Source organism: Pyrgilauda ruficollis, unplaced genomic scaffold (genome assembly GCF_017590135.1).
Source record: "Pyrgilauda ruficollis isolate IOZ18807 unplaced genomic scaffold, ASM1759013v1 scaffold2, whole genome shotgun sequence".
Lineage (NCBI taxonomy): Eukaryota > Metazoa > Chordata > Aves > Passeriformes > Passeridae > Pyrgilauda > Pyrgilauda ruficollis.
The window spans coordinates 743,280-756,018 of record NW_024519206.1 but is presented as its reverse complement, the minus strand read 5'-3'; the positions used below and the strand labels follow the sequence as shown (position 1 = coordinate 756,018).

Below are 12,739 nucleotides of genomic sequence, written 5' to 3'. Positions count from 1 at the left end.
GTGGTCCACTGAGTGAGTGATCTCCATCCAAGCACGTAATAATTTTCAGAGGTGTTAAGTCAGAGTAAGTGAAATATGTTTGATTCTCAGAAAATAAAGTATCAGAAGTACAGAAATTATATGTAAATTAAGATCATATCTTGGGAAAATTTTCAGCCATTGAAATTGAAAGGAAGAATTGTTAAACTCTGGAAACTTTTCATTCTACAATTTTCCCAAATAAAAAATTTTACTTCCTTAATACTGAAGCAATAATTTTAATTAAAGAATTACTCTACAAATTAAATTAGAAAAAGAAATATAATTTATATGCCACTTACACACAGATAAGTAACACCAAAATGACATGAATCCGTTTTGTTAATGAGACTAAAAAATAAGTTGGGAATCAAACCAAAATATGTTTGTGGGTGCTGGTGCCACCAACCTTTTTCAACATAAAAATGTTTTGCTTCTGCATAGTCTCCACAATTTTTTTCTGATTTTTATTTTCAATAGCTAAACCATCAAATGTTTAAAGCTACATTGAAAATACAAAACTAGCAGTCACAACTTTTAAAGTAACTTGAAAAGTTTGGCTATTACCAGTTTATGATGAAGAAGCTCCAGAAAGACAGAAATTAAAACAATTACATTTTATTGCAATGGATTGATGTATTTTGATTAAAACTAAGAAAATTGGTTCTGTTGTATTTTAAAGACATTACTTATTTGCAATTAGATTTTTAAGTTTCTTCAGGTAGCTGAATATAATGGAATAAAATTCCTCCCAAAGTTTTTCACTGTGTTTTATATTCATTCTGAAAGATACATTTTGTGCACTACCTTATTGCAAATGAATTGAAATTATTTCAAATGCTTTTAATCCAAACAAACAGGTACTGTGTGTTGGTTACTTCATGGTCCAATTTTTTTGGGGAAGCATGCCTGCAGTCTAACCATAATTATGAACTAATTTCATGCTAAATATCTTGTGTTAAGTTAGAAGCATTATAAAAAATGTCAAACTATGGCATTCAAAGAGATGCTGAAGCCTTCACCTATTTCCAGATACAAGTTATTACAAAAAATTTCAGCCACACATTACTCTGAAGGTTGGATACATGCATTCTTACATTGTGGATTCATAATTTCAATTTACTTGTTGAGAGTTTGGGAAGCCATGCGAGAATCTTGACATATTTGTTTAGATTCAATAAACTTTTAAATGCTGAGTACTTGAACAAGTTTTTCTCCGAGTCTCAACCTGTAGAGCCAGCTTTTGATCAGAATTTTACTTCTACATCTTTATGAATATCTGCATGATTTTATAGGACCGGCCAATTTTTTCTGTTGTTTGTGAAAGGGATGAAATATATTTACACATTCTTTGGGAAAGACTCTTCCACACATCAGAGCTCTGTTTGCTGGGAAAAAGGCATTGCAGTTTGGCCAAGTACCTCTGAGGTTCAAAGCCAGCACTGGCTGCTTGGCAGCTGTGGGCTGGTGCGGCTCACTCTGACATGCCCTGTGACACAGCCATGCAGAGGCAGTGCCAAAGAACTTGGCTTCTCAGTGAGCCTTCTTGGATGCTTGGCTCAGAGAGAAAAGAGGCAGCCTGCTTCTGCCAGCACAGAGCTCCTGGTGCTAAGGGAGTGCTTTGTTATGTACCCCTGGCCTGACTGCAGTCCCTTTACACTCTCCAAGCAACATAGGCAGGGATGAAATCACTAAAGTATCTTCAAGATGTTGTTGTGATCCTCATTGTCTAGTGGTAACTTATCACCCCTCCCTCTGAGCCTCCCCAGTTTACTTTGGCCAGGAGACAGCCCTGAGGTCTGCTGATCCCAGATACCTTAATTTTTCCTCGGTCTAAAATACCTTAACCAAACCAGGCACTGTTTCATATGCAAACTCAGAAAATCAAATCTTTGAAGTGTGTCAAGTTTGCTCAACCTTAAATTGTGCTACTTTGGATCTCTCATCAGTGTCAATATTGATCCCATTTTGTCTGGGTGCTGTGGTCCCTTTCCTACTGACAGTCATAGACTTCACTTCAAGCTATTCTTTTACAACATTCTGTAGAATGACACTGGCCACCCATCCTTCTTGTAATAGTATCACAAAATGCTTTAAAGCAGCTTTTCCTCAGTGATACAAGAATGAAATCAACATTCATATGCTGTCAGCCAGATTGTGGACTTTAAAATCTTTGCTGTTGTGCTCTAAGCAAAACAGTAGATTTCCCCTCAGATGTGATTGAATGTTGAATGCTTTATTTTATTTTAATTCGGGGTTGGAGCCATGATGAAATCATTTGGGCTAGTTTAAGTAGCTAGAAACACTGAAAACTTCTTTTGCTGTAGGTAGCTGTTGGGTCTGGATAGAACAAGAATAGTGATGAGGCTCTTGTCCTTGGAATAAGGGATGCACTAAGTGATTTGGGTGTATAGCAGAAGGTGTGACTGTGTTCAGGTGTGGTGTAAATAAGGCTGGGATATATGCAGCGTGTGGCAGTGCAGGGAAGGTCAGTGGGGAAGGGTGGAGGGGAGTGGCAGAAACCAAGTGCAGTGGGTGTCCTGTCAGGAAAGCAGGGTGGGTGGGAATAAGGGCTGGCGCTAATGGGGAAAGTGATATGGGGGCAAAATGTGCCTGAGAGAGGGGGTGGAGGGGTGCCAGGGAGAGATGGCTGCCGTGGGGGTGCACAGATGCTGAGACAGCAAAGCGTTGCAGCAGTGTGTGGTGGATGGTGGTGACAGTAGCCTGCTGCTGAACAGGGAGGGCAGGAACTGCTGGTGTTGCAGAGAAGGCAGCTGGTCCTGGGGCAGGCAAAACTTTCAGATGTTTTGCCAGAAGTTGTTTCTGGATGTGCTGCTGGGCTTGCAGCTGCAGCAACCTGTATTTGTCTACTTCTTCTGGTGTAAATGTGATAGGCTGCTGTGTTAAAGGAGGGGAGGTGGATTTACTGTACACTTCTAGGTCATTTAGTGTATCACCATACCTCTGCATAGCACTGTCACAAAAAGAGTCTGAACTGCCTTCTGCCCGGTTCAAGTCCATGTTTACATCATGTAGTTCTTCTTTGGTCTCTGTTGAATTAGCAACAGAATATCTATTAGAGGGAAAAGCACCAGGGAAATCATTTGGTACTGGATCACAGCTTTGTATAAAGGGCTGCACTTCACTAATGAAGAGATTGGTTTGTTCCTTTATTGCTGTGTTCCTTTTTATGCTTGGATTCTGATAGCCTGTTTCAATTTGAATTATGTCTTTAAGAACACAATGATCATAATCAGTTCCAGGTGAAAGAGTAACGTTTGTTATCTCTGATGCTTCAGTGTTGTTTTTCTTCACACTGTTTTTCAACAAACTGATTTCATTATGTCTCATATCATTTTTACCTTTGCTTAGCACTTTCTCTGGCAAAGGTAACATTGCAGTGTCATCTACTGATGATGAAAACTGAAGAGCAAAGTGACTTTGTGAGTGATCCTTTAATTCTATCCCAGTACTGATTGAAAATCTCTCTGGATCATGCATTTGTTCCTGGGTTTTCTTAGACTGCACTCTTTCTAAAAGTAACTTGGCTGTCACTGACTTTCTTTTTCCACATATGTCTTTTGCCAGGTTTTTGGAAGAGCAGGCGGCAAAGTTTTTAGACTGACTGTTCCCATTGAGAGAGTTGGAATTTGCAGTTTCAGCTTTTCCTGGTTCAGCATTAGAACCTCTCTCAGCATCCTCTTTTGTTTTGTTGTCACAGTTGTCAGTCTCTTTTGAGACGGATCCTGAACTGCTGCATCTTGATATTCTGCTGCTAGATGATCTTTCACTGCTTCTTGAATCACTAGTGGAACCACTTTTGGATTTGTGGCAGCTTCTACTCCTGCTAAACCCTTTGCTAAGATGCTGATGTCTACATCTGCCGTGTTTAGACCTGTCTCTGCTTTGTAAAAGTTTATGTCTTGAACATCTTCGATATTTAATTGTGCTACTCTGAATACAGCTTCTAGTCCTGTGACTTCTACTATGACAAAGATAATCCTCGTCTGTATCATCTGAAGTGAAAATACACTTGTGCTTTCTGTGTTTGTGCCTTTCATCTGTCTTGCTTTTTCTTTTACAACAATAAAGCAAATTATTTCTTCTGTGATTGTTTGATGTGGGATTCATGTAGCTCATGTAGCTACTCGTACTGCTAACTGAAGTGTCAGAATAGCTGGAATGTCTGCCAGATGAGGACTTTTGAGGAGATGGGAATCTCCAACATCTTGTGTAACTTCCACATCCTTCATTATCTGAATACCTGTTGTTTGAACTGGATTTACAGCTAAAGAAACTTCCACTAGAATCTTTTCCACTGTCACTTATGTCACTGCTGCAGCTGACCACGTCTTGAAGGGATCTGGAATAATTTTTGCTCTCATATTTTTCTTCAGAATAAATTAAATGACATTTTTCAGAGTTAGAGTTTTTAATCCTAGACATAAAAGCAGAAAAGGAAATGCTTTCGTTTCTAATGTTCTGAGTTTTTCTTTCACAGTCATGGAAATGATGCTTTAAAGGTCTCCTCAGTGATTTTGTATAAAGACTTTTTTCTGTCACATAATCCTTTTGTGAGACGTCAAGGTAAGCAGGCACTTTGGGTATATTTTCATTCAAATTGTCTGCAATGCATTTCTGACCATTTTTATTCATTTCTTTCCCTATGTCTGACTCAGCTTTTTGCTTGGCCTTTCTTGGATTTAGGGAACCTTTCATCTTCTTTGGTTTCAACAGCTGATTATCTTGTTCATTTGACATTTGCTTGTGTTTTATTAAACCTGAGGGTTCATATTCATCTGCAGTCTTATTTTTAGAGAGCTCTTTACAGCTTGCTTTGTTTATTTCATTCTGTTTACCCTCCCTGTGATTTAAAGAGAGTCTGAAGTCAAAATATAATGGATTACAGCCATATGAAATACAGGGCTCAGTTTTTGTAAACAAAAGTAATTCTGTGGGCCACTGCAGAGCAGTGGTGCCATCTTTGCTCACTACATGGAGGAAAGGCAATGCCTGGGGCTTAACTTCTTTAACCATGGTCTCCTTTTCAAGTGTTTCCATATTTCCATCTGTGGTTTCGGTAATCTCCAAAGATCTTTCTCTTTTTATCACTCCAGGACTCTCATTACTGTTGCTTGAACAGGTCAGCTCAGGTGCTGGCTGTCGTGGGAGCTCAGATAACTGGGCAGGCAGGTGGGCATTACTGGGCTTGTAGGTGTTCAGCTGCGTACAAAAATTGCTAGCTTGGCATGAAGATGAGATGGGAGTTTCTAAGAATTGCTCAGATTCATTCAGTTTGCTCTCTTTCTCTGTTTGTCTCAGGGAAGCAGAAAAATTTGTAAGTGGTATTTTGACTTTAGAAAATGAAGGATTATCTCTGAGTTTTTCTTCTGATTCTTTATCATTACTTTTATCATTTTCCTTTAGCATTTTAGGTTTTGTAGCTACATGACTTGATGCACTGTTATCCAAATCCATTTGGTCTTGTGTAATAGGTAGCTCTTTATCCAAACTTGCTTTCTGTTGTTCCTCCAAAAGTGTGACAGAATGACAGCCCTCAATAGTTTGCTTTTTTTTGTGGTTGGGGGACTCACTATAATCATTTCCTTCTTCACAGTTTTCACTGAAGACAGATGCTGATGACTCAAGCTTCAAAGGGACCTTTTTAGAGAATGAAAAAGACACTCCTGCCCTTTGAGAGGTATTGTTGCTGTATGGGAACATTTGTGAGATGTGATTTCCAAGTGCATGGTGTCTTTCAGCTGGGGGGTGGTGCCTGCTTATAATAAGTTGCTGTTTCTCCAGTATGCTTCTGGAGAAGCCTTGTCCTTCACTTGTGATGGTTCTTTGAGAATTTGCTGTGAACTTGCTGCCCTTGTACAGGAAAATACCACCTGGTGATTGCTGCTTTTCCAGGACTAATCGGGGGGCTTTAAGCAATGGTCCACTCGCAGTGATGCTTTAAGGTAAAAAAAATAAAGAAAAAAAGAAAGCTGCATTAAGTAACCAAGTTATGACAGAGCTTGCATTTGACAATGTCTGTCTGGTGGAGGAGGGTGTCACTCAGTTTTTTTACAGGGTAAAGCTAAGTGTCAACAAAGTCCAGTTTATCATCAGTTTGGAATTTTGTATGGGCAAGACAATCTTTACACATAGACAATTACATGTTTTAATGTCAGCACATGAATTTTCTTTTTCAGTTATACCCATGTACAAGCAGAACAAATATTGGTTTTACTCCAAATTTATATTTAGGAGAAACTAATCTGTGGTAAGTCTTGCTTTTCTGAAAGGCCTCTGCAAAGGAATTGTGCTATGTTCAAAAAGAGATATTTCCACCTGGAGCATCTGCAAAATCAAACTCTAGAAGAAAAAGAAATACGTTCTGCTTGCTTAGGAAAGAATGTATTTGTCTGACTTTTTAAAGAGTAGATTCTTATTTTATTCCACAATAAATGATTTTGCAAAATATTCAAAGAGAAGATATTAATACTAAAACTGTCAGCAAACATTGAGGGTGAAAAAAATCACAACTTAACCGGTCTCATTATCAACCATGATTTGACTTTGCCACATTTTCTGTGTCTTACGTCCATTAATAACATTATTCCTCTTTTCAAAATATCTCAGATTTTAAATATTATTTAGTTTTCTTGTAATTAAAGAAAAAAGGTACCTATTCTAGGGCCTTAACAAAAATGGCAAACCACTGATTTTTTGAAACAGATAACTGAGACTGAAATGACTGTAGCTATTTTCCATTAAAGGTGTGACATATATGGCCACCATAAAAGCGTTTTTCCAATACATATTTTAAACACACATTTCATTAGCCTAATTATCTACATTTGCTATCAGTGTCTAGTTTCTTTTTTTCTTGTTAATGTACTGTGGTACTCTAAAAAGAAAAAAATAAACTAGAACCAGTTTAAATAAAGAGTTTGATAAAAAATGTTTTACATTTATATAATTTACATTTACATGTAAATAATTTACATTTAATTAAAATGTTTTATTTAAACATTTTAATTAAATGTAAATAAATTAAAACAGTCAGATCTGCATAATAGCTATCTATAATTGGCAATCATGTTTTATAAATGCTATAAAAATACCTTGATCTTCAGCAATGGGAAAAACAGAAAAATTCCCTGGAGTAGAGTCAACCCATAATGTGAGAATATGCATGCATTCCAGAGAATATATTTGCCTTTGCCAGAAATTCAGCATCAGGAGATACAAATTAACCCCTATTTGTACATCAGGAATAATTATCTCTTGGAGAAGGCATACAAAGAAATCCTTTTTAAAGTCTTGGAATAGCAAAATAAAATTTTTCTGTCCCCGAGATTAACAATTTTCTTCTCAAACTGAATCAGCTTATTGTAAGGAACAGTGTTGGAACCTGAGAGACAGTACTCAGGGATGGTAACAATTATATGAGTGTGGACTTCTGCTTACAAAGGCTGACATTCTGCCTTTCCTGAGCAATTGGGAGTGTTACCCCTCCACCAAAATCTTGGCACTCGGCCTCCCCTGAGCCTGTTAGTGGTTACAGGGGGGAATAGCAAGCTCTTTCCTTCCACACTCTGTGCAAAATGTTATGGACTCCTGGCTCTTTCTAAAAGAAAACCCGCTCTTTCCCTCCCAGATTTGTTCTGGCTTTCCTATTATCACTGGTATTATCGCTCTATTCTGAGGCTACATCTTCAAGTGCGTGGGCATAAAGGAAGCTTCCCACAGGCAGTTACATTTGTTTCAGCAGATTTATATGAAAATGGAGTCACAATCATAAAAGTGATATATTAGCACTAAACTGTTATATTTCAGCAGATTGCTCAAAAGCAATTACATAGGCCAAAATGAGTTTGTAATAAACTCTGAATGCTGTTATTTCCAGGGTACAGTAGTCTTCAGATGAGTTTAAACAATGCCAGTTTATTTATCTGATTAACTCCTTTTGGTCATACATTAATATAAACAATTGGTCTGATGGCAATCTATTCTACTGAACCATTCAGTGTCATTAAACAAAGGAGATTTCTCATATTTAAAGGTTTACTACAACAATCTTTGTCCTCTATCTTGATATTAATTAGTAGAGCTGACAGTATTAGACAAACTTAATTCAGTTAATTACTTGTTTTTCATTCAAATCATCCTACAGAGAAACTGAAAAGTAGTAAACCTTAAAAGTAGTAAAAATTATTCACAAAGGGTTTATCCTTTCCCATTAACTTATGATAAAATGTTAAGACAGTCATACTAATCTGTTCAGATCAGTTTGGGTAGGGTAAAATGGTGATATTATAAAAGCACCTTCAAAGCGCTCCATTTAGAAGACATGAGAATATCTATCTACAGGAGAGAAAATTACAAACTTTCAAACAGCACGTAATTAAGGCAGAAGTTTTCAATGTATAGTTTGCAGAACAGGATTGTTTGGAGTCGAAGACAGCTGAAAACAGGTTACAGTACACACAATCTCTGTACATTACTTGTGTAGGAGTAAAAATATTATAATTTCTTCTGGAAGGGAGGAAAGAGGGCATTAAAACCTCCTATGTTTTTTAAAAACTTGCCATTCTGACTGCTTCCGTAACTCTGCAAGCTGGTGGAGTCGCTTGAGTGCTTTTTCCTGTTTCTTCTCATCTTTCCATGACTTTGAAGCCACATTTCGAGCAAATTCCCTTTGTTTTAAGTCTTTCAATCTCTGTGTGAAAAGAATATAAACAGAAGGGATTAGAGATGTACACACTAGATACAGTGCCTCTTACTCCATTTATTCACTTTTCATGAAGTTGGTATGTAAATGGAGAATAAAAGTATACTTAAAATACCGTAATAGTGAAAAGAGATTGAAATTGTTATTTTTGCTTACCAAAACAGCATAATTTGCCCTCTGCTATTTATCAGATAGATGCCTATGTATCAATGACAACCTTTTTGGTTTCTGATGAATACAAAAATGTTCTGTTGTGTACAAATACAACAAGACACAAAACTAGAATCCATTTAGTGAAGTCAACATTTTCCTATTTGATTCATCCTGTTGAAATGCAATCCACAGACATGTACTGGAATAACTCTGAGCTATAAAATATATGTGTAATATATTTTATAGTTCTCTACTTGGACATGCATACACAGATGTGTGGGAGCTGATCTGTTGGTTTTGTACCTTTTCAAGGCTGTATTATTTTCTCAAAGGAGAGAACCACTGTCTGAAATATTTGATCAGGAAACTGTTTTATATCTATTTTCACAATTTTTTAATCACCTCCCATATCTATAAACCAGGTAATTGCTGTTGGAGAGAGAAAAATTCTTTGCCTTTATTATATTTTTTTATTGTCTGATTTTGCACTAAACATAAGGAAAACGAAGGAGAAGACATAAACTAGGAAGTGTCAACAGCATCCTCTGCAAAAACAGTTGTCTCAGTTCACTGTGCTCTCTAGGAGCCAGAAAGTCACATCTGATCTTACAACTCCCCAGCTCAGATCCATGCTTCTGTACTCCATGGCAGAAATGCCTTCCCCCTTCCCCACTTCTTCAGTGTTTGGGGAAAAAATGTTTGCTAGGAGGGAAGGGGCTCTGGTGTATTCAGCCAGATGCCCAAACTGGAAACTTTGAGAACCAGAACTGAAACTAAACTGCTGCATTTGTTTGCCCCTTGGTCCAGAGGTGGCTGCATTCATCTGTGTAATTTAGAACTACTATATCAACACCATGCAATGCTAAATTTTATATGGAGCTGTTTTTGCAAAGTAGATTTGAAGAAAGGTTTTGATATCTCAGTCATTTTTAAAGTGCTGCTTGTCTTTCAGCATCTAAGCCTACTTGATTGTCCACCAACACCTAAAGATCAACGTCCCAATCTCTGCCATCATCTCATGCTGCTGTTTCACTCACTGTAGCAGGGCCAGAAGATCAATATGCATCAGTAGGATAAACTGAAGGCTGACCAAGCATTGTAAAATCAAATACTGCTTGCTGCAGCTCAGGTATGGGGAGCAGTCTAGCCATGGCACAGAGCTGTACACTGGCCAACATGCACCTGCTTCTGAGAAAACAGGGCTGGAGGCAAAGAATCCTCAAATGCTGGAAGTCAAGAAAATTATAAGTGCATGAGAGAACTGCTTTCTGGAGAGAGATCTAGCTTTTACCTGTAGATTATGACAAAGCAAATGGGTGAAAACCACCATCTAAAGAGACAGGTCCTTTTTTGTCCAGATAAGATGAAAGAATCCTGTTAGTGGCAGAGATATAATATGACAGAAAGACATGGAAAAACACTTGATGGAAACAGGCCATAAAAGGTCTGTGATTTCTTTCTGTGAAGAATGCTGGAAAGCTGTAGTGAGCATCTCTCACCACTGTCACATCAGCCGTTCTTCAAGTGTGGGATTTTTTAAAAAGTCAGATAACATCTGTGGGAGAAAAATCAGTTCTGGGAGACTAAGAGCAGAAGATTTTTGTTTGCTCTCAGCCTTTTGGACACAAAGATATATGCCGTTCAGCACTGATTTGGAGACAAGGAGAGCTGGGCTGTCCACAAATCTGCTCAGGGAGCTTAAGATGAGTCTCTGGCTCTCAGCCATCCTGACAGTTTTGCACAGACGCTCTCTCTTGGATGGGGATTAGAATGCCAGGAAGTTTCTCAAGGAACTGGTGCACCACCAACCAGCAAGAATCATCATATTCCGTAGTGCCTGATGAAAGCTTAACCATTTTATCAGAACTATCTATAGTTTGTCAAATCTGTATGTTTCTCCATAAAGTTTGTATCAGCCCCAACATCCAGTACTTCATGGAACTAGACTCTAAAACAGGACAGCTGTAAAGTCCTCTTTAAAGCTTTTAGGCTTCACCTTCTTGAAAAGAAGTGGTTGCTCCCTATATGTTTAGCTCTTAACTCTGCCTTCATGTGCCTTCTCTCATTATTCATTTGTCCCTTGCTAGGCCAGTCACATAGCACTCCATGCCCTCAACCTCATTGTCTGCAATTTACAGTCAAATGGATGAATATGTAAGACAATGTTACTTTTGGTTCAAGAAAAAATCTTTTCAAATAATATATTAAAGCCAAAGCTGAAAAAAGAAATCAAAGAATCTTCCTAGAACAAATCCAAATGTTCTGTCACCTAGGTAATATTTACATGAGTGTAGAGATATTTAAGCTGTAAAGATCCTATTCTCCACAGAAAAACGTAGGTAGTCTTGAGCCTTATTAACGTGTCCAATGTGAAGAAAGGGCAAAGAAACACATTTGAGAAATGCCCTTTAGGGCAGATTGCTATGTTTTAGCTGTCACCGTGAGCTGTTCAGCATCACACATAAAGCATTCATGAGGAAAAACAGAAACAGTTTCTACCTGTCAAGGAAACAAAGAACAGTGTGAAACCGAGAACTATGGAGCACACTACTGCAAAGCAATGCCATTTCATTTCTTTGACAGTTAGGATGATAATCAAAAAAGCAAATGGACCAACACTACGAATAGGAGCATTTTTTGCTCTCTAATGGCATGCAGCATGTGTCAGAGAAGTAGAGAAAAGAAAAAGTAATGTAGGTACGCATAGCAGAGAACCCATCAACTGGAGCTGAAATCCAAGACACCAAAAGCTCTACAGTGTGAAGAGAGAAAGGGCTCTCCCTGCACATCCCCTCAGCAAAACAAAACAGAGCTGCACTGCCAGAGCTCTAGTTAGGAGTCATAATGAAATTTGTCAGCTATGTTGGATAGATCATGGGACTGCCTGCTGAACCTGCAAAGCCCTGGTTTTCTTCACTAATAACCTGTGCCACACTTCTGACAAGCACACAGATATTTTCTGCAGGTGGGGTACAAGAGCAAGCAGTTGAGCAGATATCTGAATGACAACCCCAAACTCAGTAGGTGTGTTTGAAAATTAACATTGCTTTACACAGCAGTAGCATTTTTCACATAATTAGGTACCTAACTGGGCATCCAAATATAGGCGTGTATAATAAAATATGATTTATTTAATAGCTTTCTTGTGTTCTGTCCTTCACCTGCTACAAATATAGTTGTCATGCAGTTATATTTCTTTTTTAGACTAATTTTATATTCTAAGTTTTTTGTACACGTGTGTGGACATTTCCATATCTAAAAGTAAACCATCCCTTTTTTTATAAACACCCACAGAGAGTGTTAGAAGACTGCAAAATAATATTAATTGTCATGGACAGATCTACTCGTAGAACTGTTCTGAGTCCCATTGGTTCTTCTGTCTAAGACTCAGTCAAAAACTGGTGAATCTATGCTTTTCCTCCTGGAACTCTAATATGAATCACCAGGAGATTTAAATGAGTAAATGGATCTGCATCTTCACTACCTACTTTTGCTAGACATCAAATAACAGTAATTTAGGTCAAATACCTGTAATTTAGCAATTTATTCCTATTTTTAGTGTTGTGTTTTGTTATTTTTTAAAATTTTTACTCTATTTGGGCCAGTACTTTCTTTACACTGACCTATGAGCACTTGAATACTCACTGCTGGCTGCATTTGCAGTACTGAGTTTACTTTCTATCCAGAATTATGATCCTAGTTTCTATTTTTCCCTGTGCAGGTAGATGTTTACCTGGATTGCTATTCTTCTGATCAACTTCAGATGCCTTTCTTCATAACCACTGGTAAGAAATAAGCACTTTAGGCCCCTAATCACCTGTTTTTAAAGAGCTGTTTAAAACA

At 37.8% G+C, this 12,739-nt stretch overlaps 1 protein-coding gene across 1 annotated transcript in view; it reads right to left on the bottom strand.

Moving 5' to 3' along the window:
* Positions 1-2,301: 2,301 nt before the first annotated feature.
* ZNF804B (zinc finger protein 804B) overlaps positions 2,302-12,739 on the bottom strand; it is a 219,705-nt gene continuing 209,267 nt past the window's right edge. The window contains exons 3-5 of the mRNA XM_041466195.1: positions 8,601-8,731; positions 4,283-5,977; positions 2,302-3,823 (exon numbers count right to left, since the gene is read on the bottom strand). Of these exons, the coding sequence (XP_041322129.1) occupies positions 2,302-3,823; positions 4,283-5,977; positions 8,601-8,731 (3,348 nt within the window). The remainder of the gene's footprint in view (positions 3,824-4,282; positions 5,978-8,600; positions 8,732-12,739) is intronic.